Source organism: Budorcas taxicolor, chromosome 11 (genome assembly GCF_023091745.1).
Source record: "Budorcas taxicolor isolate Tak-1 chromosome 11, Takin1.1, whole genome shotgun sequence".
Lineage (NCBI taxonomy): Eukaryota > Metazoa > Chordata > Mammalia > Artiodactyla > Bovidae > Budorcas > Budorcas taxicolor.
Genome location: NC_068920.1, coordinates 10244660 through 10271619, shown reverse-complemented (window position 1 = coordinate 10271619; position 26960 = coordinate 10244660). Strand labels below are relative to the sequence as shown.

Here is a 26960-nt window from a genome sequence, read left to right as displayed (position 1 = left end):
AACTCTTTGTGACCCCACGGACTGTAGTCCCCCAGGCTCCTCTGTCCATGGGATTTCCCAGGCAAGAATACTGGAGTGGGTTGCCTGCCATCTTCTCCTCCAGGGGATCTTCCCTGGAGGCGAATCAGACCTGCGCCTCCTGCACTAGCAGGCAGAGTCTTCACCAGTGCGCCACCGGGCAGCCTGGGTTTGTCATATATGGCCTTTATTGTGTTGAGGTGTGTTTCTTCTTGGTGCAGGACCCCCAGCCTGGGGAGCCCGACTTGGGGCTCAGAACTCACTTCTGCCCGAGATCCTCTGGAATCTAGTCCCAGCGTGTGGGTCGGCGGGCCAGTGGGGGTCATGAGGCTTTGTGTTGTGCGTCTGGTCCTCCTGCCCATCTTGTCGTGGCTCCTCCTTCACGTCTTTAGCTGTGGGTCTGTTTGGCAGTTTCTGGTCCTTTTCCTCAGCGGCTCTTCCGCAGACAGCTGTGATTCTGGTGGGCCCGTGAGAGGAGGTGAGCGCGGGGTCCCTATGCTCCGCCGTCGTGGCAGCTTTCATCTTGATGTGCTTTTAATGCCTTCACTAATCCGTGGCCACCGTCCTCTCTTCTAAGCCGAGAGCAAGCCTCGGGACAACAGCGTAAGCCAGTGACACTTGGTTTCCCGACACCCTGTATCATGTACAGCCAGTGAGGCTGGTTTTCCCCCTCACGCTGGTGTTTGTTGTAGAGTCGCCGTTGAAAGCGAACGAAGAGGCAGCCTGGGCTGTCGGGGCTTGGGGGGAGGGCGCGCGGGGCGGGACAGGGCGGGGGTGGAGCCCGGCCGCCCCGCTGACGCGTGCGCCCGCAGGTGCGGCGGGCTGGGGCTGGTGCTGGCCAGCGCGGGCTTCGGCATGCTGACGGCGCCCATCATCGAGCTGCACAACCAGAAGGGCTACTTCCTGCACCACGTCATCTTCGCCTGCTGCACGCTCATCTGCATCATCTGCCTCCTGCTGCTGCCCGAGAGCCGGGGCCAGAGGCTGCCCGAGAGCATCCCCGACGGCGAGCACTACACGCGCCAGCCTCTCCTGCCGCCCCGGCGCGGCGAGCAGCCGCTGCTGCCCACCCACGCCGAGCTCAAGGACTACTCGGGGTTGCACGACGCGGCTGCCGCAGGCGACGGGCTGCCTGACGGCGCCACGGCCAACGGCGGGCGGCCCATGTAGCTGGGCCGTGGGAGACCCCGCTCCGCGGAGGCTGGGGACCCGAGGCTGGGGGTGGGGGACGCTGCGAAACTCTCGAGGAGCGCCCGCGTCTGAGCGAGCAGACGACCCTTCAGAGACTTTCTCTTCTGCCATGAAATGTTTGTATTTATTTTGGTCATTTTTACAAGAAGCACTTTATTCCCTTCCCTTCACTGATCTCGAAACGGAGCCCCCTCCTCGGGAAGGACGCGCGCGCGCGCAGGGACCGCGCAGCCCGGCTCCCGGGGGGTCCCCCTGCCCCCGAGCATTCCCACGGCTGCACTTTCCTCAGACTGAGATGTGAATGGTTAGGGTTTTGCTAAAGTCTCTGTGATGGTTTGTAAAGGTCTTTTCTGTAAGGGAAGAACTTCCGCTCTGTGTTAAGGAGAAAGCAGCTCACAATCTCATTAAAACCAGCTTCGTCTCTACTTGGAGATCATCCTTTTATCCTTGACCCGGAAGCTCTTTCAGGGGAAAAGCCTCACCATTTCACCGGAAGTCGTAAGTGATGAGTGGTGGCACCGCCAAGGTCTTCCAGCGTAGGTCTGCCGGCTCCGCTCCCCAGCAGCCAGCGCCTCGCCAGCGCGAGGCAGTGCTGTGGCCCTCCTCCCGGTGCAGCTCCGCAGGAGAGGCCCCCGCGCCGCACCGCCGCGCAGCCAGCGTTTCTGCAGCAGGACTTGAGTACCGGCTCCAGTACCGGCTCCTCCCTGAACTAACACCGCACGGAAAGCACCAGCCCGGAGGCCCCGGGGAGCCTGCGGGGGACCAGCCGTGCCCTCTGCTTCCCCTGGCCAGGAGCGAGCCTGGGGCGGGCCCTAACTGCAGCCTCGGAGGACATCGAGGCCGACCGAGAGAAGCAATAACCCACCGGAGCTCGCCCCGGCCCCGTCCCACTGTGCTAGGGCGCGCGTCGCGTTCCTCGCCTCGGCCTCCCGCCCGTCCAGGTTAGGCCCTCGGCTCCAGTCTGCGGCTGTTTCAGAAGCAGCGCAGGGGAGGCCAAGAAGCTACCCTCGCCAGCCAGGCGGGCACTGCCTTGCCGCAGCTCTGGCACCCGTCTGGGGACAGCCTGGGCTGCTCTGGAAGGCCCAGCCCCCAGCTCTGGGGCACGTCTTTGCCGTGGGCTGTTCTTCCAGGCAGAGTGTGGTCCTGGGTCTGCGCGAAGCAGCAAGTCAACTTTCAGCACACAGTGGTGCAGCCCCCACGGCCAGGAAGAGGTGAGCACAAGCCCCACGCTCCCCACCTGACCCTCTGGCCTGTGTCTTCCCCCTGCCCCTCACTGCGCCCCTACAGGCTGGCTGACCCCAGCAGGGGCCATGGGCTCAGAACTTTGTGGGGAAGCAAGCAAACTTGCAGGCCTGCGTTCCAGCCCCTCCTGTCTCTCAGTCACTTATGTTCTGTTTCCATGGGCGGGTCACACTCACCTTCACCTCCAGGCCTGCCTGTCTGCTGCGCAGCTCGAGTGCCAAACTGGGAGGTGCCTCAGCCCTTCTCGCGTGCTGGGCACAGGGCCCCCTGGTCTAGGACAGGCCTGCAGTGCAGGGGCTGGGACAGCAAGCGAGGTCCCCGGGCCCCACCCATCAGCTGTGCCTGCACCTGTGGCAGCAGCCCCAGGCCCTGCGTGGCCTCCCGCTGGCAGTGTAGACCTCTAGGGAACACGTGAGGCCGCAGGGTGTCCCCGCACACCACTCCCAGACTGTCCGTCTTAGGTGACCGCGGTAGACGCTGGGCCTGTGGTGTCAGCACTGTCCCGTCACTGTCAGGCCCGGCTGCTGGACTGGAGAAGCTGGCTGAGCTGGGCTCCTGCAGGCGTGAGGGCGGCACTGCCCAGCAGAGGCCTGCGGCAGCACAGGCTCAAGTTTTGTGAGCAACAGCTGAGAAGCAGGGCCAAAGCAGAAAAGCCTCCCGCGGGCCAAGCCCCTGAGACCCCCCCGCGTGGGCAAGGCAGCAGGGCCCGCCTGCTTGGCCTGGCCCTGGTCACGCGTGGGCCCCCGCCCATGTCCTCTGCACTCAGCAGGGAGATGCTGCTCAGGCACCTGAATGCCCGCTGCCCGGCAGACCAGCGCCGCCTCCAGCGCCAACCTGCACACCCCCATCCCGACCCCAGGAAGCCAGGACCCCCTTCCAACAAGTCAGGCACACAAGCGACCTTTCTGCTTTCTGTTCTTTTCCAGAAACCAGTAACAATTCATGCAATATCCCGCATATTACCACCCGAAACAAAGGGTAAAAGAGTTTAAATGTCTCATTTTCTAAGAGCCTAATCACTTGCAACTAGGGGGAAGGGGCTGGTGAGCTGGTTTGACCACAGAAGAGCAAGAATGAGGCCTCGCAGCGGAAGTACTGCCCCAGGTACCACTTCCTAGAGCCAAACAAGGGGGCCGAGGGGCCACAAGACTGAGGGGACCCTGGCCAGGACGCAGCCCCGGGCCGGGGGGACGCAGCGCGCTGGCCTTGCTGGGAGGCCCTCCGTGCCCCATAGCCCTGACCCGGAGGCTCCTGGACGGGACCCGTGCAGCCCATGAGTGGATGGGCCCCCTGGAGTGCCTGCTGGCAGCACAGAGCTGCGCCCAGCCCTGACCCGGCCTTCCATGCTGCCTGCATGCCGTCACGGCTGTTGTACCCCAGGGGGGGATCTGTGTAAATGTACAGAAATAAAGACGTTGCCCCATTAACACACCTCCTCTGGAATGTCTTCCCTACCTCATCCGGTGGGATCCCCTACAGGGCATTTCACGACCACTGGCTACAAGGAATAAACTGTCTTGCTTCAGGTCTCACCGTGTCTCTGCCTCAGCGCCCGTTGTGACCCCAGCCCCGGCCCTGCCCCAGGACGGCGCGGGGGCTCCTGGCCGGGCGGAGGCAGGGCGGGGTGACCGCCCACCACGTGCTGAGTGCTGCCCTCAGACCCCCGAGGAGGGGGCGGCAGGTTTCCGAGCTCGCCCCTCTCGTGTGGACGTCCTGCTGACCTCACCCGGGGCCTGGAGCCTCCCGAGGAGGGAACGATTCTCACACTGTGACTGTCAGGGAAGACAGCACCCAGAGCTCTCTTTAATGTAGTGTTTTTTTTAACAAGAAAGCAATATTTCTTTAATAAAGTATTTATACCAAACTCTCCTCTCCATAGCCCTGATTTTGTTACCTACTCCGCCCAGAGAGATGCCCGCCGTACCTCCAAGCCGTGACCGGCCGGGGCTGGCAGGTTAGTGGCTTAGCCCGGGCCCCGCTCCCTGGAAGGGCCTTTCATCCCGGCTGTCCCAGCTCAGCTGTGGGCCCTGGCCGGACACGACACCTGCCACCACGTGAAACGAGCTCCAGGGTCCCAGACCACCACCTCCCGGGACAGAAGGGGCCCACGTGGACCCCAAGCATCAGAGTCCTGTGCTGGCAGCACTCGGGGCACTCTCCAGCCCCACAAAGCGGGGGCCACCCGACTCTGGGGAGGAAGCTGTAAAAACTCCCCAGGGACGTGACAGGAAGCCAAGTGAGGAACCACCAACCCAGGAACTCTGGCTTCCGGAGAGCAGCACGTGTCCCAGAGAGACTGACGCCACCGTGAGCCACAGAAAAAGGCTGAGGATTAAGATGTGGGCAGAGGGGGAGTGGGCGGGAGAAGCCCGGGGAGTGGAGGAGAGAGCAGACAGAAGGAAAGATGGGCTGGCGGAAGCATGGGGAGGGGCTGACGCGGGGATGTTCAGCGAAGCAGGTAAGCCCGGGACCCAGGTCCTTAGGGACCCCGGCACCCAGGGTTTGCAGAGCGTTTCTGGCGATAACCCAGCCGGGTGAGACGGTTCCCACCTACCAGGTGAGGGGACGGGGCCCAGCGGAGCGAGACCCCGGGGATGGAGCCAGCAGGACGGCCTGACAGTCGTGGTCCATGCCCTCTCTGGGACCGGGCGGCCCCCCATCCTCACACGTCTTGCTGGGGCCCTCCTCCCGGGACCCACCCCGGTGACAGGAGGGAGGAGGCCAGCCCTTTAAACACAAACAGGAACTCGTGGACCTGTGCCGCGGTGGATCCGGGCCGTTTATTCAAGCGTCCCCAGTGCCCGAGTCTCTCCGGCTAGAACTTCTCCGGAAAGGCCTGCATTTCCTCCTTGATCCGGTTTTCTACCAGCAACTCGAAGCTGCTACTGGTGTTTGGAAGGTTATAGCTGACGAAGACCTGCTTGCTGGTCTTCCTGGCTGGAAGAGAGAGACCACAGGGACGCGTGTGACCCCACGCCTGCCCGTAGCAGAGAAAGGCCTGGGAAAGGCAAGCTTTTCGAGAGCGAAGAAAGCTCTGACTCCGACGACATCACAGGCAACTGCTGCAAAACAGACCAGCTGCCGGAGCCGCCCGTCATCTGGAAGAGCAGCTCTGAGAGCCACGGCCCCAGGGCCCGGTGAGGCGCACCCCCAGTCCCCCAGTCTGTTCACGGACCCCGGTGTCTGCGAGCCCCTGCGCTACACACAGGCTGGCTGCTCCGCATCTTCAAACCACAGATGATGTCCACAGATGTAAAATATAAAGGTCCTTCAATACGACCCTCTCCCCCAACCCCACCACCCTCCTCCCAGAGGAGCTGACGCTCCTACGTGAACATATGTGCAGGTGTGCACACACGCACACACACGGGTGTGGTTTTCAATTGGACGCTGAATACACGTCTGAGCCCCTTTCTACAGAACCACCCAGGGCAGGTGGGAGCGGCTCTAACCGTGAAAACCAACCTCAGCTGTAACCCCAGGTCCTGAGGACTAAGCGGGCGGTACCAGCCCCCTCACCTGGTCCCACCCCCGGGGCAAAGGCAAAGCGCTCCTCCCTACAGACCACAGAGACAGATAAGTCCCACCATCAGAGGCAACAGTGGGCGGAGGGGGAACCTGGGCCCTTCACATCACAGCGGCTCCGAGTTCAGTGGCAGAAAGTCCCTGTCCCCAGGGGCTGCTGACTCCCATCCCTTCACGCGCCAACCCTGAGCCCACCTTCATCGCCCACCCAGCAGCCCCTCTGCCCTCCAGAGCCGCATGGAGCAAGGGGTCCCCATTCACGGGAAGCCCCCAAGGCCCCCAGGTCGCTCATCTCGCCCACTCGAGACGGTCTCGGGACACTTGTCTCTTCAGCACCGTCCAGACAACCAATAACAGTTAATAGCGCCTTCCACTGCAGGGTCCAGAACCCAGCTCCAAAGGACAACAAGCGGGGCGTCCCAGGCCGGCCGGCCACGATCTCAGCAGGCATGTCACCCGCCCCGGGGGGCGCTGGCATCTCACCACGTGCGTCTGACCCTCTGGGCGGTGGGCTGGCATCTCACCACGCATGCCTGTCCCTGCTGGGCAGTGGCCAATGGCTGCCAGGTTCGTGGATATCGGTAGGTAGGAGCCTCCATCACATCTGACTTAAGTTACAGAGAATGTCTGTATTCTGTTCCAGATTACATTGTTTGTAAACTGATGTAAACCACATGAAAGAAAAATGCTAATTTAAAAAAGCCCCAACATTTGCACAAAATGCAAAAAAAAAGATTAAAAGAGCCCCGTTTACGCTCACAGACTGCCTCACCCCCAGGACACTGGGAGCCAGCTCATTCGTGTCTCCTCAAACAAGCTCCCGCTGCCTCCTCTCCCGGACTCTGTCCACACTCAGGGACCCCCCAGTCCCAGCTCCACACGCCAGCAGGCCTCCCCCACCAGGCCCAGCAAACGGAGGTCTGGCTGCTGCAGGGGGTGGTGTTACCCTGAAACGCAGGCACACACAGTGAAGCAAAAGGGTGTCAGGCTTCCAACCCATTTCCACTAAAAACTAGCAACTCTGGCGAAGGCAGAGAAGGAATGGCAGCACCTGGGAACCAGATGAAGGCTAAACAGGAAGCTTTCCTATTTTTCCTGTTGGTTATCTGTGGATTCAGAATTGCTTCCTGTTAAGAGGTCACCAAGATAACGTACTACTTGGGTTCCTATACCTTGAGACTAAAGCTCAAGTGTGGTGGATGGTCCTGAGACGGGGCGGCTGGCCCTGTGGTCTCCACCCCGTCTGGTGCGGCCTGTGGGCGCTGTGACAACCCCGGCCCTAGAAAGCTGCCATTCCCTGGGCTGCACGTGACTGTGGGGCGTCCCAGAGTGACCGGCACAGACATGCCCACTCCCCAGGGACCAGGCCGACAAATCTGTGAACACAACCACAGGTAAGCGCCTCAAAACCATGGCAGGGGTCCCATCGCCACACCCCGGCCAGGCACCGGGCTCCGCACGTGGCCGGGACACTCAGGCCAGACGGGGGCGAGGCTGCTCTGCCCATTGAGGCCCCCAAGCACCAGCGGCCACTGGGCACAGGCATCCTCACCTGGACCAGCGAGGCGTCTGCAGGACGTGTGCTCTGGGTACAGCGGAGGCTGGAGCCCCCAACCTCGCCAGGCCCTCTCCCTTCGAGCTCTGAGCAGCATCACGTGCAGTGGATGCTACCTGGAGCCGCTGCCACTGGGCACAGTGGGCGTCACTCACCCTCGCCTCCCATGAGGATGAGGAGCAAAATCACCTGTCACTCATCGGCTTGGAGGCAACCAAGGCCATCGGAGCGCGTGGGGAGCAGGCCCCTGGAGAGGGTGCTGGCACCACCTCCTGAGACCCGTGCGCAAGGCCAGGGCTTCCTGCAGTAACCAGGGGGGTCACCTCCCAGACGGAGACCGTTCCTCCTATGCTGACTCACCTCCCTGCTCCACTGAACAGCGAGGTCCCCACCTGGGCGCTCCGGCAGTTGAGCTGCAGAACTTACCTAAGCGCTGGGCGAGGCCGGTGGACATGGTGTCAGACGTGTCCCCGAGGAGGGCAGTGGACAGGGGGATGGAGTCCTGCAAGGAAAACAGAGCGATACTGGTTCCTCTGCGAGGTCCAGCCCTCCTGGATCACCTGGGCCCCCCTTCCTGCCACAGGCCAGCCTCCCCCTGCGGTGGGCCTGTGTCCTTTCCCAGCAGCAGACAGGCCTGCCCAGGGAAGGGCTGGAGCAGCCCAGAGGGGCAAGTGGGTGCAAAGTCAGAGGGGCCGGGGCACCGCAGCCGTGATGGGGCCTGGAGGTCCATGCAGGCTCTGAACTCCTGGGGGTCTGAGCGGAGGGACGACAATGCTGATGCTGTCAGTGCCAGGCTAAGCCAGGTCCTGCAAGAGGAATGTCCAGGTCCTAGCGTCCTGACCCCAGCACCTGCGAAGGTGACTTTATTTGGACACAGAGTCTTTGCAGATATAGTTGAGATGTAAGCAAGGCGAGGTGGACTCTTCCTCTAACAGGACTGGTGTCTTAGGAAGAAGGGGAGAGACAGATGCACAGAGGAGGCCTGGGACACTGGAGCAGGACTGGGGTGATGAGGCTGCCAGACCAGGGGCCGCAAGGTGGGAGCAGCACCGCAAGCCCAGAGGCGGGAGGAAGCAGCCCGCTGACGCCTCGATTCCGCCTTCTCTGCTGTTCTCAAGCTCTCCGGGCTGCGGCCCTTGGTTACAGCAGCTCTGACACACGGTGGCAAAGGGGACCTCGGCCGAGGGCAGCGATGGCGTGGGGCCCAGGTGACAGGTGAGGGAGGTGAGAAGTGGCCGGATTCTGCGGGAGGGGCGGCCCTGGAGGAGCAGCCTGGGGTCTGGAGCGCCCAGTGGGACACCAGTTACAGCCCGAGGGGACAGCGGAGGGAAAGGGCGGGAGAGAGGTCCGTGCGGGAGACGTAAGCAAACGCGGTCAGCGAGGAGCCGGCAGCAAACCGGGGGGACACGCCACCCCCGGCCCAGAGAGGGTGAGAGCGGACAGCAGAGGTCCCACGGGGGCCCCGACACTCCAACCAGAGACGCGGGGGGTGGGGAACGAGCCGTGCGGCGGGACAGAGCCCCGCGGTGGGCGGCGCAGCCCCCGGCCGCCCCCGGCCCCTCCCCCACCCGCCCCCGCCGGGACCCCAGCGCCCCTCCCCCTGCCTGCGCCCCTCCCCCTGCCTGCGCCCCTCCCCCTCCCCCCGCCCCCTCCCCTCCCCGCCCCCTCCCCTCCCCGCCCCGCCCCCCGCCGCACTCACGTAGCGCGTGCACATGGCCACGGCGAGGTTGCGCAGGTGCGGCGTGGCCCCCACCCAGAGGAACAGCGAGTCCGTCAGCCGCATCACGTGGAAGTGGACGAGCTGCTCCCACAGCCGCGCGCTGAAGTTGTGCAGGGACACGTCCCCGCCGGCGGCAGCCGCCGGCCGCTCCATCCGCCCCGAGCCCGGCCGCGCCAACCCGCCCGCCGCCACCAGACGCCAGCAGGAGGGCGCCGAGAGGCCGGGTGGGCGGGGCCTTCCGGGAGGGCGGGGCCTGGGTGGGAAGTTGAGGGGCGGGCCCGGGAGGGGGCGGGGCGGGCCCGGGAGGGGGCGGGGCGGGCCCGGGAGGGGGCGGGGCGGGCCCGGGAGGGGCGGGGCGGGCCCGGGAGGGGGCGGGGCGGGCCCGGGAGGGGGCGGGGCGGGCCCGGGAGGGGGCGGGGCGGGCCCGGGAGGGGGCGGGGCGGGCCGGGCCGGCGTCTTCATTGGGCGCAGTGTAGACTCGCAGGAGCACCTTCCCGGGTATAGACGCATGATCTCGCGCTGTTTACTCGGTGCCATGAGCGCTCAGCGCGGCCGCCTGTGTCCCGCGAGCTGGATTACACTTTCTAAAACCCTCCTGCTGCCAGCAGCCCCGTAGCTGCAGGAGGCCCATGAGAATGGCAGCGATGTTGGGGGAGCTCTCAAAAGGAGAGCTGCGTGGACTGAGTTAGGGGCGTGGGCTGGCGCACCTTTGGTCCGAGACCGCAAAGCTGACCCCTGTACAAGCGTGGGCCTCGGCTAACGGTTCAGCCCGAGACTCAGTCTCCCCATCTGCCTCAGAGACGGGGACGGGGGCCACTGTCAGCCCTGCTGGGGAGCTTGACTTGAGTCACTCTGGGACCCTCAGAGTTGACACAGGGACCCTGCAGTGTGTTGAGAGAGTGTCTTTGTAGTAAAAAGCACACAGCGCCCATTCTTGTCAGATTCTGTTGCAACTAACTTGGGCTTAAGGATAGAGATACCAGTTCTTCTTTTTAAATCTCTAGTAGGTCTAAATTAAACTGACAGTTAAGAAAGTAAGTACTGTTAAAAAGTTTGCTCTGTTCGCTAATTAATGATTCAATCTATAATTTTCAGGTCAATATTATAATAGATTAACAGCCTTATTAAGAAACTACAGTAACTGCACTGATCAAAGTATACAAACTGAAGCTGTAACACGTGTAACTCATAAAATCATCACCACAATCAAGAGGGTACATGTCCATCACCCCCAGAGGCTTCCTCAAGCCCCTGGGAATGCTTCCTGACCCCCACTCGGGACGCTGCGCCGCACTCAGTCACAGAGTAGTTTGCATTTTCTAGAGTTGTATGTAAATGGAACGTACAGTGTGTACAGTGTTTTGTCTGCCGTTTCTCTCCTCACAGTTACTTTGAGATTCACCCAGGTTGTTGCGTGAGTCAGTGATGATCAGGGTTCCACTGGCTGGACACATCGCTGTGTGTTTAGCTGCCATGCGGTGGTGTCCACTTGGGCAGTTTTCAGTTTGGGGATACTGCAGTCAAGCTGCTGCAAACACGTGTGAACAAGTAAGTCTCTGTATGAACATGTGCTTTCATTTCTTGTAGTTAAAGACCTGGAGCAGAATGGTTGTACCATGTGTAACTTCTTGAGAACCTGACAGGCTGTTTCCACAGTGAGTGTACACTGTATGTTCCCAGTCTGTTTCATTTAGCCATCCTAAGGAGTATCTCAATGTAAGTTTAATTTGCATTTCCTTAATTATTAATGAACTTCAATTTATACATTACATCATACACAAAGTGAAGCCTAAATGGTTCAGAGACGTAAATGGGAAACCTAAAGCTGTCGGACTTGCAGAAGACATAGGGGAAAGTCTGTGACCTTTCATCAGACCAAGATTTCACAACAATATACCAAAAGTGTGATCCATGAAAAAATAAGTCAACAAACTGGACTGACACAGCAGGTGATGTCACCCCACATTAACTCCTAATACCCTCTTAATGCCTTGTCCCCTTAGAAGACAAACGCCATTTTCAAATCAAGAGTTTCTCTCTCTGAAGAATCCTGAAGAGCTGTCTGTGAACCTAAGGCAACTAGCTAACCCCCTGTTCCCTGCCTCCTCCCCAGTCCAGCCCCAGCACAGGTGGGATCGTGCTCCTCTCTGTTCTTCCTACTGGGCTCAGATAACCACCAGGGAAGTCACATGACCCAGCAGGCAGGCTTACAACCTCTAGCCACCCCATCAGCAGCTGTCCCTTAACACACTGCCCTGCGGGCCCCAGGATTGCACCCTCTCATTTGCCTCGAGGATGCTTCCCCTCAAGCCCTAACCCCACCAAGCCCAAGTTCACCAGATAACCCAGCTTCTGCATTTAGAAAGAAAATCGAGGTTGTCAGGCTCAATTTCCCCAAGGCCTTGTCCCTCTACTCAAACCCATACCTTCCAGTGGCCTCATTCTTACCTCCTTCTCCCCCTCATTAAGCAGAGATGCCCCCTCCCTGTGTCCAAGGTTGATTCTTCCCTCTGTGCTCTGACCCTGCCCTCCTGCATGTCCTCAGGAACCCATCCCATCAACCATGCCAGTTCTGCAAACACTGTGGTGGCCTCTGAGATGTGCCGCCCAGACCCCCTTCAAGAAAGGACTGGCTGTCCCAGCTGCTGGAACTGCCCAGAGCAGACAGCCTCCCGCTGTGGGCTCCTTCGGGGTCTGCACCCCCTCCCCAGGCAGCCCACACCCAGTGACTGACAGAAGCAGCTGCGGAAAGGCTAGGCCATTTCAGCTCAACACAGAACAACTGCGGGGGCCATTTTCATTCCAGAGTGATGCTCTGCAGACACTGAGCTCCACAAGGAGGCCCAACCCCACCCCCACCGCCTGCCCTGTGCTCCCCCACCCTCCCTGACTTCCCTGCAGGAGAACCCCCCTGTCCGGAGGGAGGTTTGCTGACTCTGCCCAGTGGGGAGCCTCTCCTGGCCTGCCTTTTTACTTTGCACAGAGCAATCATTAGCACAATGTCCTTATTCCTGCCCACCTTCCTTCTCAGGAAGCTTCTCGGGGCAGCTCCAGGGGGCCCCTCACCTTGGGGTAGGTAGCTGGCAGGGCCCTGGGGGCACAGGGAAGATGGACTGAATGGTTGGGGGAGTGAGGGAGCTGGAGGAACAGCCAGGGACTTCACGGGGCTACAGCCTCCTGGCCTGGCCCAGCTCTCACCAGCGCTGTGTCCCTGCGCTGGGCCTCTGTTACCTTAGCTGGAAATGAAAAGACTGGCTTAGGTCACCTCCAGGGCCCCTTCCTGAAGCGACTTAGCAGCAGCAGCAAGGCGCCTTCCAGGGCTAGTGTCCTGTGAAGATCAGATTAGCATGCAGACGGGTAACAGGATCCTTCCACTCCAGGACAGGCAGGAGCCTGTAATTCTGCAGGAGGCCGCGGGGTGGCAGGTGGGAAGGAGGCGGGCCCTGTGCAGAGCCACCTTGGCTTTGCAGAGCAAAGGAAGGGCCTGGATCCTATCCTCAGGGTCAGTCTTTTCTCTAAACTGTGCAATTTTAGAACACTCAGGTAAAAGAGCAGGTCCTGGTTCCCACGCTGCCCACAGCCCCCAGATGCAAAGCCAGCAGCAGGAGGCTTCAGGAGAGATCAGCCTGCCAGCTGTGGGCTTGAAGAGGGGATGGGCCGGTGTTTCGACTCATCCCTCTCCTCTCTCTGCCACCCGTCTGGGTTGTGAGCCTCGGTCTGGTGTGAATTTCATTAGGAACCAAGAACTACAGGCTTTAGGTGATGGATAAGAGAACCGCCCATGGGGAGGACACCTATCAGCTTCCTCCCGGGGGAGGAAAGGTGAGTCCCAGGTTCGTGATGGGCCCCACCTGGAGATGCAGCTGCGCGCAGGCACGTGTGCGGCGTGTTCACAGCACAGTCAGTGAGTCACAAGAACATCCAGGATGTCAGCAGCATCACCAGAGTCTCTCATGAGATCCTTGGGCCTTTAATCCAAAGTCAAACCCAAACTCTGCTGTATGCCAGGTTAGTAATAGACCAGGTTACATGATGGTAATGTTTTAACCCTGAAACAGCAGTGCTGTGACGGAACCAACTCTTGTCTTCAGCTCACGATGTGTTTCTAGCTTGGACAAGGGGGTAGGAGGTGGGGCAGTGGGGGTACTGGGCTCCAGGTGCCACCTCGGGTCACAGCTGCAGTGCTGGGTCCAGCCTTTCAGTGCTCTGACCCAGAAGTGACGCATCACAGCCTTATAGCCCACTTACCGCAGACAGCCACCCGTCACTGTGGCTGGGCGTGGGGGGGCTCCAGGGGGGGCTCCGGGGGGGGGGGCAGATGGAGTGTTGAATGAGCACCACTATTCTGCCACCACAACAGAACAGCACGATTTTCTAAGAGTGACCACAACCAGTGCAGTCCAGATTTTCCAGGACCCCGGGTCAGGAGGCGTGGCCCAAATGGTTAAACCATTTGAGTCATTTTCTAAACCGAAGAGTATTCGATAATGCATGCCCTGCCCCAGATCTGTCCCACCCCCCGCCCCAACCCGAAAAACCTTCTCCAACTGAACCATTACGTCCACTTCCATCCCGGGACTAAGTCCAATCCCTCACACACGGGCCCTGTCTCACGTCTAGGGCGGCACCAGCAGGTCGCATCTCTCTCCTGCATCTTTGACCCGCCCCTCCCTACTAGACTGCTCCTGTCGGCGTGCAGACGCATCTTTAAACAGATCCCTGTCTCCCTACTGGCTCTGAGCGGCCCCACAACATGCCTGCCATTCCTCACCCTTGCCTTCTTGAACCCACTCCATCCAGCTGCCTTTCCGCGCCTGAGCGGGTCCCACCGACGCCACCAAAGACCTCGGCTGTGAGAGCCGTAGGCTGACACAGCCTCTCCCCTGCCCCGGCTGCTGCAGCGTCCAGCATGTCTCCTCCCTCCTGCCCCTTCTCAGTGTCCCCCCAGGTTCTGGGTCATGGTGGTCCCAGTCTCCCAGCTCCAGGGCCCACTTGTGCCCGAGCTGCTCTCCCTGCCAGGGGACCCCACCTCACAGCCCACACCGACCTCCCCCGAATTTGTGTCCCTGGAGGCAGCCTCCTTTCTGAGCTTCAACCCTGTAAGTTCAGCTGCCCACCAAGCATTTCCATTCGAATGTGCCTAGAAACCTCTCATTTTACAGGGGTCCCCCGGCAAGCTGGTCCCTCCAGTCTCCCAGTTTAGAACGTGGCCCCTGATTGTTAGGCATTCAGGCATCTCCCTGCTGGCTCCGCCCATCGCCTCCATCTGATGCAGACAGTAACCTAAATGGTTCCCGCACCCCACGGCCTCCACCCTCATCTCAGCCCCTGGCCAGATATCTATTCTCAGAATAGCAGGGTGAGTCCTTTAAGCAGCTCTCATCTTCCCTCATTTTTAAAATAAGAGGATTAGATTCTCCAACCAAAATTACCTAATGTGAGGAGTCTGTTTCCAGGGAAGACTTCTAAAAGGGGCTATCAGAACTATTCTTAGTGTGTGTGTGTGTGTGTGTGTGTGTGTGTGTGTGTTAGTTGCTCAGTTGTGCCCAACTCTTTGTGAACCCCATGGACAGAGGAGCCTGGAGGGCTCCATGGGATTCTCCAGGCAAGAATACTGGAATGGGTTGCTATTTCCTTCTCCAGGGATCTTCCCAACCGAGGACCTGAACCCGAGTCTCCTGCATTGCAGGCAGATTCTTTGCCATCTGAGCCACCAGCGAAGCCCCCATCAGTCTTTGAAGTCCCCAAAGGCTAGCGTTCCCAGAGCAGCCACCTCTCCCTTGCTCCTCAGGCCAGCTCCCCTACTCTCTCCACGAATGCAGACGAAATATTCTTGCTGGCACCAACTGTCCCAGGGCATTCCTTAGCACTGGCACGAAAGAAAAGCTCTGCCCAGGTTCTGACGTCATCAGGCTCAGGCACGAAAGGAAAACAAGATGACCCTGCTGGTGTGCTCCAGAGGAAGACAGACCTTCAGGAGGAGGCAGAAGCAAGCTGAGCCGTCACTGTTCCCACGGATAGAACCCTCTACCGTGAGATTTTTCTGTAACTGCTTTTAAAATGTTCAGTTTCTTTACCAGTTACACTTCAACACAGCCCCACCCCACCCAGAGGTTAACCTGCTCAGCCTCTGCTGCAGACCAGCCGACCCCCTCACTTCGCCTCCATCCTGGGCCCAGCAGGAGCCCCAGTTCTCATGGTTCTCTGGACGAACCATGCTGCTGCTGCTGCTGCTGCTGCTGCTGCTGCTAAGTCGCTTCATTCATGTCCGACTCTGTGCAACCCCATAGACAGACGGAAGCCCACCAGGCTCCCCCATCCCTGGGATTCTCCAGGCAAGAACACTGGAGTGGGTTGCCATTTCCTTCTCCAATGCATGAAAGAGAAAAGTGAAAGGGAAGTCGTGTCCGACTCTTCACGACCCCATGGACTGCAGCCTACCAGGCTCCTCCATCCATGGGATTTTCCAGGCAAGAGTACTGGAGTGAGGTGCCATTGCCTTCTCCGCCCCAGGCAGGGCCCAGATGATAATTAACAACGGGGGCAGGTGCCCGGCCACTTGGGGGAGACCCTCACAAGGATCCCATGAGCTGACTGTTATGACTTGAGTTTTCAAACAAGGAAATGAATAAGGAGGGACAAGGGACCCCAGAGACCCTTGGTCACTGCGGGCAGGGCTGGGCCTCTACCTACCCAATGGGGCCTCTTTTCCCATCACCAGGGAGGGGGCGCTGAATGCCAGCCAGGGAGCCAGGATGCAGGGCGTGCACAGGCCGGGGGCGGGGAGCCTGTTCCACACCGCGTCCCTCGTCGGCTTCCATGGCTGGACACCAGCCACGGCCCTGAAGGTGGGCAGGAGCTCGGCCCGGGTCACCAAAGCCAGGGGGACTTCTATTCTCTCTCATCCCAGACCTCGGGATTTCCCACGACCCCAGTTGTTAACCTTTCAGTTATGCGGCTCTCAATGGGATTGTTTTGTGACTCAGCATTTTTCAGATGAGCAAACTCACACACCCGGAGGAGCACCCACTCCACGGATGGGGTAGGCCCCTTGTGGTGGGGACATGTGGCCATCGTGGGCGTGTCGCTGTTGGGAGGGCCCCCCTGAAGGCGCTGGGGAGCCCGTGGGGTGGCTGACACGAGGAGACGCGGGAGGAAGTGGAGACACAGCTGCCGGTTGAGGCTCCGGGCGCGGCCCCCCAGGCTTCTTCAGAATCCTGGCAGCCCTCGGAGCCGGGGACCGCCCCCCCCAGGAGCGGACAAGGAGAACGGGGAACAAAAGCGGCTTCTCCTGAACACTGTGCGGCTCCTGGGGAAGGGTCACGTGACGCAGAGCAAAGCTCAGTCTGCAAGGCCCGGCGGGGGAGGGGGCGGGGAGGGGGAGGAGGCGGCCGGCGGCTCAGAGCACTGGGGGTCTTCAGCGTCACAGCCCCTTTCCTGCCAGGGTGCCAGCCCGGTCCCTCGGCCCCCGAGCCCCTCCCAGAGCGTAGACCTGCAGGGCCCAGACCGTGGCTGCCGGGTGGGTCCCTTCCTGGTGTTTTCTTCCCGGCCCTGAGGAGGAGTCCAGCGGCCCCAAAACGAAAGACGCGGCCCATGAAAGCAGCTGTTATTTCAAGAAGAGCGGGGAGCAAGCCAAAGGAAAAATGAAAAGGTCCAGCGACAAAACGCCCATTCATGGGCTCACTCGGCAAACATTTACTGAGGCCATCTGTGCTCCAGGCCCGCCCCGAGTGCTGGGGGCACAAAGATGCCCTTGAGCGCGCGCCCCGCCCCCGGCTGCCCAGCCCGTCTGCCCAGCGCGCGGGGAGGGCCGCACCCCTCCACCCCCGACGCTCAGCTTCCGGAGAGCGGCCGGCCATGTGCACGCGCATCGCGCCCGGATGAATGGACCTGCGCACAGTGCGGGGCGCAGGTGCATCCGTGCTGCCCGATACCTGGTTACTCTCCCGGGCGGGAGATGGAGACCACCAAGGGGCCCAGGAAGGCGTGCGGTGTCCACCAGGAGGGTCCTGAAGCCGTCCCCTCTCATCTAAGCACTTCCTGCATTGATCCTTGACTAGCCTGCGAGTCTATGCGTCTGTATAGGTATTTATAGACACGTCTGTATAGACTGAGAGAGCAGGAGGCCTTCCACGGCACCTTTCCCACTGCCTCTGCACAGAACCAGATCTAAACAGAACCGGCCCCTTCCCTATTTGCCCCAAATTTTATCACATCTCCACCAAAAAGGTCTTCATCCCAGTCCATAAAATGCAATAATTAAGTCCATTGATCCTAATGATGGTTCTGTTGCAGGAAGAGGGACCCCTTCCAGGGCCAGAAACTGGGCTCTTGTCTAACACTCAGAAATGAATTGTCCGAGGAGACACATGTGCTGACAAAACAAGAGATTTTATTGGGAAAGGGCACCCGGGTGGAGAGCAGTAGGGTAAGGGAACCCAGGAGAACTGCAGGTGATGGGATTAGTTTCCGGGTGGTCTTTGGTCAATCATTCTAATTTAAAGTCTTTCCTGGTGGCGCATGCATCACTCAGCCAAGATGGATGCTAGCGAGAGGGATTCCGGGAAGTGGACAGACACGCGATGTCTCCTTTAGACCTTTCCCGAACTTTTCCGGTTGGTGGTGGCTTATTAGTTCCATATTCCTTTTCAGGATCTCCTGTCATAAAACAGCTCATGCAAATAGTTACTATGGTGCCTGGCCAGGGTGGGTGGTTTCAATCAGTGTGCTTCCCCTAACAGTTCCTGGTTTATAGGGAAAGTGAGTTCCCAGTTTTTCACTTACCCATGCATATGTTTATCCTACAAATTATTGAGTGACAACTGTGTACCAGGCACCAGGGGAACAAAAGAAAATGAAGACAAAGCTCTTTTTAACGAAAGGAATGGAAAAGCAAATAACTACACTGCAGCACGGTAAGGGCTGGGCTCGAGGCAAAGTGGGTAGGGTGGGGCCGCCCAGCGCAGATGGAGCCCTCAGGAGGAGCTCCTGGAAGAGGCGGCGCCGTGCAGGAGGATGAGGGGAGTCAGATGGATGACGGGAGGCCTGGGCACGGCTGGGGGAATGTGCAGGGTGATGAGCAGTTGGGGTCCGCCTGGAGAACACACCTGGGGATGCAGGGCAGAGAAGGTTCAGAGGCTGGTACACAGGGAGAGAGATGAGCTGAAAAGGCACTGACGCGGACGGAAGGGGAGGACTACAGTCCGCAGGATTCTCCCAGCCGACCTGGCTCTATAAGAAACCCTCATCTGAACGTCTAGGACCCCACTCAGAGTGGGGACTCTGCCTTAAAAATGGAGGAAATTCTGCAACAGGCTACAGCATGAGGAACCTGAGGATACTGTGCTCAGTGAGATAAGCCAGACACAGGGGGAGAGGAACGGGGAGCTAGTGTCTAATGGAGTAGAGTTTCAGATTTGCAAGATGAGTCGTCAGCCCTATGGATGGATGGTGTGATGGCTACAAAACAGTGTGAATGGATGTGATACCACAGACCTTATACATCAGAATGGTTAAAAGGGAAATTTTATGTGTTTTACCATATTTTTTTTTAAGAAAAAGAAAGGTAACCTGAGCTTGGAAAGTCAACTACATTCATATGATGTATTCAACCAGCCCCCTAAGAAGGCTTCCCTGGTAGCTCAGACAATAAACAGTCTGCCTGCAATGCAGGAGACCCGGGTTTGATCCCTGGGTCAGGAAGATCCCCTGGAGAAGGAAATGGCAACCCACTCCAATATTCTTGCCTGGAAGATCACATGGATGGAGGAGCCTGGCGGGCAACACCCCATGGGATCGCAAAGAGTCGAACACACAACCAACACACACATGCCTCACCCTAAGAAGCCGGCACGCACTCTGCTGTCCAAACCATGCCAGGCCCTCGCGACAGTCTGGGCCCTGGGACCTGCCGCAGCAGCGCTTGTACCTGGACAAACGTCTCCTTGAGCAACAAAATACAAAGATACTGAATGGCCGGGACTAAAAATAACTACAGGCACGCCCAGCTGAGCAGATTATGAACGAGATACTAAAGAGGCCACTTCCGAGGTGCCGGGAGCAAAGGCAGGTCCTGGGCATGGTCTCTGCACACAGCACCACCGGGGGCGGGGTGGGGGGGGGCAAGCAGACCACCTAAGCCACCCTCCAGTCTGCCCCCACACTCACCCCATTTAAGGGGCCAGCCCGCCCTCCTCAGGGAGTACCCAGGGCACCTGTTACTGGTCTTGACTCCTTCACGCTGCCGAGCCCTCAGAGAAGCTTTGCCTGGATTTCTGTCTGGCCTCCTATCAACTTCTATTGAACAAGAATCCAAGGACCCGGGTGGGAACACTCTCCGAGAACCCCCAACGAACACCGAATTGTTTGTTACTGATGCTGCAGAGGTCCTGGTTCACAGTTCTGTAAACTTCCAGATCAACTTCATTTCCAAGAGCCCCTCTGGGTCAGTGGCCCCTTTCTGGACAGTCCTCTCTGGAAGCCGAGGCTAAAAGCCCACCACGGCTTCCAGGCCGGGAAGAGGCACTGTGCAGCCCCTGCCCGCCACTCGCCCAGCCCGGCTGCGCAGCAGGCCTACAGGGGAGGTGGCAGGACCTCCGCCTGGCTGCAGAGCACAGTGGTAAGCTCCTTGCCCACAGGCCCCGGGCGCTGTGCTGAGGTGAGAAGCCAGCATTCCAGGCAAGCAATCAGTGCATCGCCCCCTTACACCTCCTAGCTCCTTGCACTTTGCTTCGAGTTGCAGCACGGAAGTGCAGCCTCCGGGGCCCAGCTCTGCCACTTGGGTTTTTCCCACTCACTTGGCACCAGACCCTGAACCCTGGCATGCTCTCAGCTAGCAGTGTGGATGCCGTTTGCCTGCCGGGGTGCCCGCCGCAAGCGGGGAGCCGCTGCCACGTTCCTCATGTCCTCTCAGCCGCGACCCAGGGAGGCGTCTGCGTCCTTCCGTTTCTCCGTTTAGGTCACGGTTTGAGTCCAGACTGGGTGTTCTTCGCTCTCTGCTCGCCCACTTGGTCTGAGAGACCTGGGCTCCCCTTGCAAGTGTCTTTCAGGCCTCGCTCCGGGTTCAGAAGACGTCCCCATCCGTCTGTGTTCCTGACTCATCGGCTTGCACGTCTCCTGTACCCCAGCCCTTCCCTGCCACAGGGCCCAGTTTCCAGTCCAACCACAGCAGCGAGAGCACTGCAACCCCAGCCCGGGGTTCGCTGGGGGCGGCGGGGAGCGCTCCAGAGCCGCCCAGCCGCTACTGGACCCGCAGGGTGGACCTGAGGCTGCAGGACCAGCGCCCGGCGGGCCGCCGCCCTCCTGCACAGACGCCGGAAGGCCGCAGCACCTCCAGCTGCTCCTCTTTAGTCTCGAAACTGCGTGGCCGGGTGGGGCTCGGGGCAGAGAGAATAGGGCTCACCTGCCGGCCTTACGGGGCACCGTGGGTTCTGGAAACCCACACCACTGCTAAAGAGGCACGGAGACTGCGGTCAACCGGTGCAGTTCCATCACTGTCTTCTCGTGGCTAAAATGAAATCCTCCAGGGCGCACAGGCCCAACTACCCTCCCTCAGCACCCCAGCACCCCGCCCCACGGCCGCTCTGCACATGCTTCCCGAATGGGCCTCTCCCAGGACCCTCGAATCACTGTGTGGGCTCCTGGAGGCGCTCACTGAGACCAGGGCCACATTGCGCCCTTCCCGGGCGGGCGCATGGGGGCCCAGAGAGAGTTCAGTCTGGGTGGCTGGTCTGGAGCAAAGAGGGCCTCACAGAGGCCGCAGAACATAGGTTCACCTCTCTCTGCCTTTGCCCAGGGGGTCACCTCTGTGATGACCCTGTAATTACTAAAGACACCAGTATTGAAGCTGAGGGTTTGCTTTTTTTTAAAGTGAAATCCCAGAATCAATCACTTGTCTCCCACACCAGGTACTCTGTAAACATTCAGAGAGAGGGAGAGGAAGAGATGGAGGGAGGGAAGTGATGGGAGGGTGGGTTCGTCAGGCCAGGACCGAGAGCGCCTCCGTGACTCACCTTGACAGCACCTAGTCCGAAAGCCGCCCAGACTCACCGTCACTCCGGCCTCTGCAGCCCTTAATTACTTGTCTGACCACACGCTCGATTTAGCAGAGAGCAGAAAGGTTTGGGGAAGCGTAAGAACCGGCTAAACAAAAGCAATGAGGGGAAGGAGATGAGGACGGAAAAACATCAGAGACCCCAGGGGCTTCGCTAACCTGACCACCTGGGCTGCCGCTCAGCTCCAGGAGGGCGGGGGTCCCGCCTGATTCGTTCGCTTGTCTTTCTGGGCCTAGAACAGCGCCTGACACAGCAGACATTTGCTGGGTGAACTTGGTGGCCTCTCACACCTCTCTGAAGGATGACGCGGGGTGTGCTGGCTGGAAGATAACACTTCCAAGGGCCCCGAGGAGCCCACCGCGGGGCCCAGCCTGCTGTCGTGGGGAGGCCCCAGGCCCCTTCCTCTGCCCTCCTGGGCCAGGACCAGGGAAGCTTTGGGAAGCGAGCTCTGTCTGTCACTCTTGCCCTCTGCTGTGACAGGACCCCCTCTCTCTGGGTCCTTCTGATCATGAGGACAGTGGGCCTGCCCCGCCCAGGCACACGCCCGATTTCGCTCAGTTTCCAGGATGAAGAATCGGCTAGGACAAAGGGTCAGGCCCCCTGCGGCCATTCCGGACCATCTGATTCCTGACTGGGAATCACTATCACGCAGGGGTGGGTGGACACCACCTCACTACACTTCAGATTCGCTGTTTAGTCGCCCCGTTGTGTCTGACTCTTTGCAACCCCATGGACTGTAGTCCACCAGGCTCCTCTGCCCGTGGGATCCTCCAGGCAAGGATACTGGAGTGGCTTCCCACGCCGTCCTCCAGGGGATCCTGCTGACCCAGGGATCGAACTCGAGTCTCCCGTGGCTCCCGCTTGGCAGGCAAATTCTTTACCCCTGAGCCATCAGGGAAGTCCTGCCCTTCAAATCACAGCGAGGACTTTTCTTTTTCCATCTTAAAGTAGCTCGACAACATTTTTAAACTTTACAGATATTTTTAAGGGTAGGTCATTTTCATCATATTTTCATTAATGTTTAAAATAATTTACTCGGATTACAGTGACAAAATAAAGCAGGTAATGGTGGGCAGCTGCATCTGCAGGGTCTCCTCCGTCTGGGGCTCAGCCTGGGTAGACGAGAGTCAGTACAAGAGGACGACAGAAGCGGAGTCCAACCAGCGGCCCGTCTACTGTCGTGAGCCGGGTCAGGGGGAGGCCTGAGAGCCGACCCGGAGCCTGCCAAGGCTCAGCTCTGGAGCCTGAAGACATTCCAGAATCTTGCAAAAGGTGGCGGCAAACAGTCCCCCGCTCCAGGGTGGGAGGACGGCAGGGAGGTCACCGAGGTCAGAGCAGAGTGCAGAGGGCCTGGGAGTCTGGAGGGGGGCTCTCTGCAGGGCGTCCCACCACACGGGAGCGTGCTCGGAGGAGGCAGTGTCCCCAGGCCTGGAGGGGAGCCCAGTGGGAGTGAGGGGTGGGGGACAGTGAAGAGGCCCAGAGCCCACCCCCTGTGAGGAGGTGTCCAAGCGGACCCTGTGGGCACCCTCAGTCATCCTCCCAAAAGACCCAGTTCTCAGACCAGCATCACCCGGGGCGGTCGTCATTGCCAGTAGGATGAGGTCTCTGCATTTACTGATGGCAGCTCCTGGAGCCCACGGCCTAGGCGCATTTCGTCCCAGAAACCTCGTTTGATCCCCCTGGCCTGTCAGCAGATCCCTGGAGCCTGTCTCTTCCCTAAAGAAGAGAAATCCAGAGCCATGGGTACTGCGTCCTGTGGGTGTGAGCAGAGCAGCATGGAGAAGCCGCAGGTTTGGCTGCCTTGGTTTCCGTCCCAAGATGGCGCACATCACCCTCCGCTCCGGTGAGCGCAGCGGGGACAGCCTGGGGTTTTGTGAGCTGTCCCTGCTGCCACCCTGCACTTGGGATGTCTTCCTTCTTCCGCCCACGAGCTTTCACTTCCTCTGCAGTTCTCTGCTTTGTGCTGCAAGCCCAGCAGAAATTTTGGGCAAATGTCATACCCAACTGACCTCTCAGCCCTCAGCTTACGTTGAAAACAAAGGATTTAGCAGCGGTTTGTCTGTGAACCCTGCATCTTCCTCCTCTTTCTTTAAAATACTGTTGCTGCAGGGCCTGGCCTCCGCAGCAGCTGCAAATGCAGTGATTCACAACTTCGATTTCCTTCTCTCTGTGAGCAAGGCGCCTCACACATCTTTCTAAGGGTTTCTGCATAATTTTGTTAGTTCACAGAGCTCAGAGTGTTCCTAATTCCCCCATCACTGCTCCACGCTCCTCTCAAATCTGGCCATGTTCCTCATAAGCCTGATGGAGTTTAGACCTCATCTTTTCTTTACTAATTTAGTTTTATTACAGCTTTTAAAAAATTTTCTTTCTGCCTCTGTGGGTTTTTACAGAATTCCTTATAAAACACGTGACATTTCCATAGAGTTTTGGCTTCCTAGTAGCTTGTCCGGTTTCTTTCCACGGCACTTATCCCTTGTCATCAAAGTAAGAATCGGGTTTTCTACTGCAGTCTGGTTCCTCTCTCCAAGCCCCCGACAATGTGTCTTAAAGCCCACTCGCCTCCTCAGGCATGCTCTTTGCACCCTGACTTCTAATGTTGCCTTTGTTGCTTTGACTTCTGCCTAAAATCTTAACGGTTTGCTGAGAATTTTATATTTTCATGGGACATTTTTAAACATCTGTGCGTCTGTAGTTCCATCATTTGAAATCTTCTACTCTTTGTAGCAGAGAAGTTTCCAGAATAAACTGGCAAACAACCAATTCCCTGCAAGGAGGTAATAATTCCAATTTCAGGGAACTTGATGAGGATCTGGCAGCCTCGGGTCCTTGGCCAGCGTCTTAGAAAAGCATTTCCAGCATCCTTCACGAAGGACCAGTTGAAGGACTTCTGTGTCTGTCTCTGGGCTGAGTTCAGAGGGACCTTCATCCTTTAGGTCATGTGCTGTCAACCAACCAACCTTTCCAAGATCTATTTCTACATTCTCTGAGATTCTTTTTCTTTCTTTCCAAAACGACTTGCAGAAGCTACATTTCCTCAGTCCTTTTATGTCCCAAAATACCTATTATCTTTAAAATTAAATGTAACTGGGCATGCAAATATTAAGGCATATTTTCCTCAAAATTTTTATAGGAATTGTTCTATCATGTTCTAGCATTGACTGTTGCTTTATAAAATCTGGATAACTGATTTTTTCCACCTGTATAAATGACCTGGTGTGTTTCTGTTTTTAACCTGCTGCTGTGTGTGTTAGAAACAGCTAGGTTCTCTGGTTGCTGTATATTCGAGATATTTTATTTACTAGAGGAATATATATTGTTTGCCTGCACTTCATTTCCAGCAATGTGGGAGATATAAAGGCTAATAAGACATGGTTCCTGCCATCAAGGGGTCAAAAACCAGCAGGAAACAGAGGCCTCAATGGAATGAACCCCATCCTCATGCAGAAATCTAGTCTGGAGGTGGGGCCGGCAAAGCAGCCACTGCAGTGTGGGAAGAAACTGTGAGGATTCCTATTTATGCTTATTCCCTATAGCTCCTCCGTCCACGGGATGCTCCAGACGAGAATCCTCGAGTGGGTTGCCGTGCCCTTCCCCGGGGTCGGACCTGCCTCTCCTGTGGCTCCTTCGTTGCAGGCGCATTCCTTACCGCTGGGCCACGGGGGAAGCCCTACCACAAAAATTAAGAAATTAATATACTAGCTAATGTTTTAAATAGTTAGGGTTCCCGGTGATGCTGGGGCCTCACCGGATGCTGTGCGTCGTGGTCACCTGTTGTGAATCATTCCCTGGAGCGGAGGAAGCGATGGTGGGTTGGCCACCACGTTATCTAGATTTTGCTCCACTGGTCCTCACAGCTGGGCTTAAAACACTACAGAAAAGAAACTGCAAAGTGAAGAGATTAGTGACGCAAACACATGAAAAATAAGGAGATGGCAGAGCTTAGACTCTGCTCCTTCCACAGGCTCTTAGTCAAGCCCATTGACAGGTAAGAAAATCATGAGTAGCTCAAGTCTGGTGAGATGTTGGCCAAAATAAAATTAGACATTAGACAATGGTGTATTTGAAATGTTGACTACCTTCTGATGTCACTCAGGATAACATGGTACCTCGAGATACTGGCTTGTAAAAATAAATGTATACAATTTATGGATAAATACCTTGGGCATAAATAAATAATAAATATGTTGGGTTTGTGGGAGCTTCTCAGATGGTGCTAGCGGTAAAGAATCTGCCTGCCAACGCAGGAGACATAAAAGGGGCAGGTTTGATCCCTGGGTCAGGAAGATCTCCTAGAGAAGGGAATGGCTACCCACTTCAGTATCCTTGCCTGGGAAATCCCATGGAGAGAGGAGCCTGATGGGCTACAGTCCATAGGTCGCAAAGAGTCGGACACGACTGAAGTGACTGAATACATATTGGGCATGTATCCTCAACTTTTTTTTTAATGGGTAGAGGTGTACAATGAACAAGCGGGGTGATCACTGCTTTTAGGTAATAAATGTAAGCCCTACGCTAACCAGAGAAGAGGCCTCCGGGAGCAGAGCAGCACCAACTCATTGTTCCAGGTGACCTGCTGGGGGTGGGGTGGGGGTGGGGAGGGTCGCAGGTCGCCGTGCTGCAGCCGGAAGAACAATGGAAATGTCGCCAGTAAAGAAGAGGAGGGGCTTCGCCAGTCAGTGGAGCAGACGGAGACTCAGAGATTGGAGAGCCCCTCCCGAAAGGGAGATGGGTGGGCAGGGTCAAGTCTCCTGGGGCATACTGTGGAGGCAGAAGGGGGCGGGTAGCACTGGGAAGGTAGACCACCCGGGTTGGAGTGGCCTCAGTGCTGTGCTAAGAATTTGGGCCAGAGATTGAACCACAGGGCATCGTGGAGACGTGAGAACAAGGAGAGCCATCAGCCAGTCAGTGCTGAGATGCCTCTGACCATTTGGTGCAAAATAAGGGGCAATAAACGATGAAACTGACATTAGTATTTAAAATATCTGTCTACTGTCTCTGTGCTTATCGCCTATCTATCTATCTATCCACCACTGGGAAACTTGGGGCACCATATTAGCATCAAGACGAAAAAATGCCTCTATATATTTCAGAGAGAGTGATAAGCTATTTTTAATTGTGGTAAAATGCACACAAACATAAAATCTGCCCTCTCCATCGTTTTCAATTGCATCTCATAGGCATTAGCACATTCACACTGTGGTGCAGCCACTACCGCAGACCTCTCCAGGACTCTTTTCATCTTGCAAAACTGAAAGTCTGTCCTCAAAAAATACTCACTCCCCATCCCCCTCCCCTAGGCCCTGGGCCCCGTGCTCACCCTCTCTGCCTCTGCGAACTTGACTACTCTAGGTGCCTTGTATACATTAAATCATTATTTTTGTCTTCTTACAACTGGCTTATTTCACCAAGCACAGTATCTTCAAGGTTCATCCATGTTCCAGCTGGTGTCAAAACATCCTTCCTTTTAAAGGCTTAGTAGTACTCCATGCTGGAGAAGGGAATGGCAACCCACTCCAGTGTTCTTGCCTGGAGAATCCCAGGGGCAGAGGAGCCTAGTAGGCTGCCGGCTATGGGGTCGCAGAGTCGGACATGACTGAAGCAACTTAGCAGCAGCAGCAGCAGTATTTCATGCATGTGTGTGGACCACACTTGA

At 57.9% G+C, this 26960-nt stretch overlaps 2 protein-coding genes across 4 annotated transcripts in view; one reads left to right on the top strand and one right to left on the bottom strand.

Annotated features, from left to right (window-relative positions):
• The window catches only part of SLC22A23 (solute carrier family 22 member 23), a 126309-nt gene extending 122044 nt beyond the window's left edge, over nucleotides 1–4265 (top strand). Inside the window, exons 10-11 of one of the 3 annotated variants that reach the window (XR_008200136.1) lie at nucleotides 831–2420; nucleotides 3378–4265. Coding sequence is in view for 1 of the 3 variants with exons in the window: in XM_052648610.1 (XP_052504570.1) it covers nucleotides 831–1188 (358 nt within the window). In the remaining 2 variants the exon portion in view is untranslated. Of the gene's footprint in view, nucleotides 1–830 lie in introns of all 3 variants that reach the window. The other 2 variants (XR_008200137.1, XM_052648610.1) reach the window with 2 other exon arrangements.
• A 936-nt stretch (nucleotides 4266–5201) lies between these two features.
• PSMG4 (proteasome assembly chaperone 4) lies at nucleotides 5202–9468 on the bottom strand. Its single transcript, XM_052648630.1, has 3 exons — nucleotides 9231–9468; nucleotides 7958–8033; nucleotides 5202–5388 (listed from the first exon to the last, which is right to left on the bottom strand). Exons 1-3 carry the CDS (start codon nucleotides 9402–9404, stop codon nucleotides 5267–5269), a joined length of 372 nt encoding a protein of 123 aa, XP_052504590.1. The 5' UTR covers nucleotides 9405–9468; the 3' UTR covers nucleotides 5202–5266.
• Between the last annotated feature and the right edge of the window lie 17492 nt (nucleotides 9469–26960).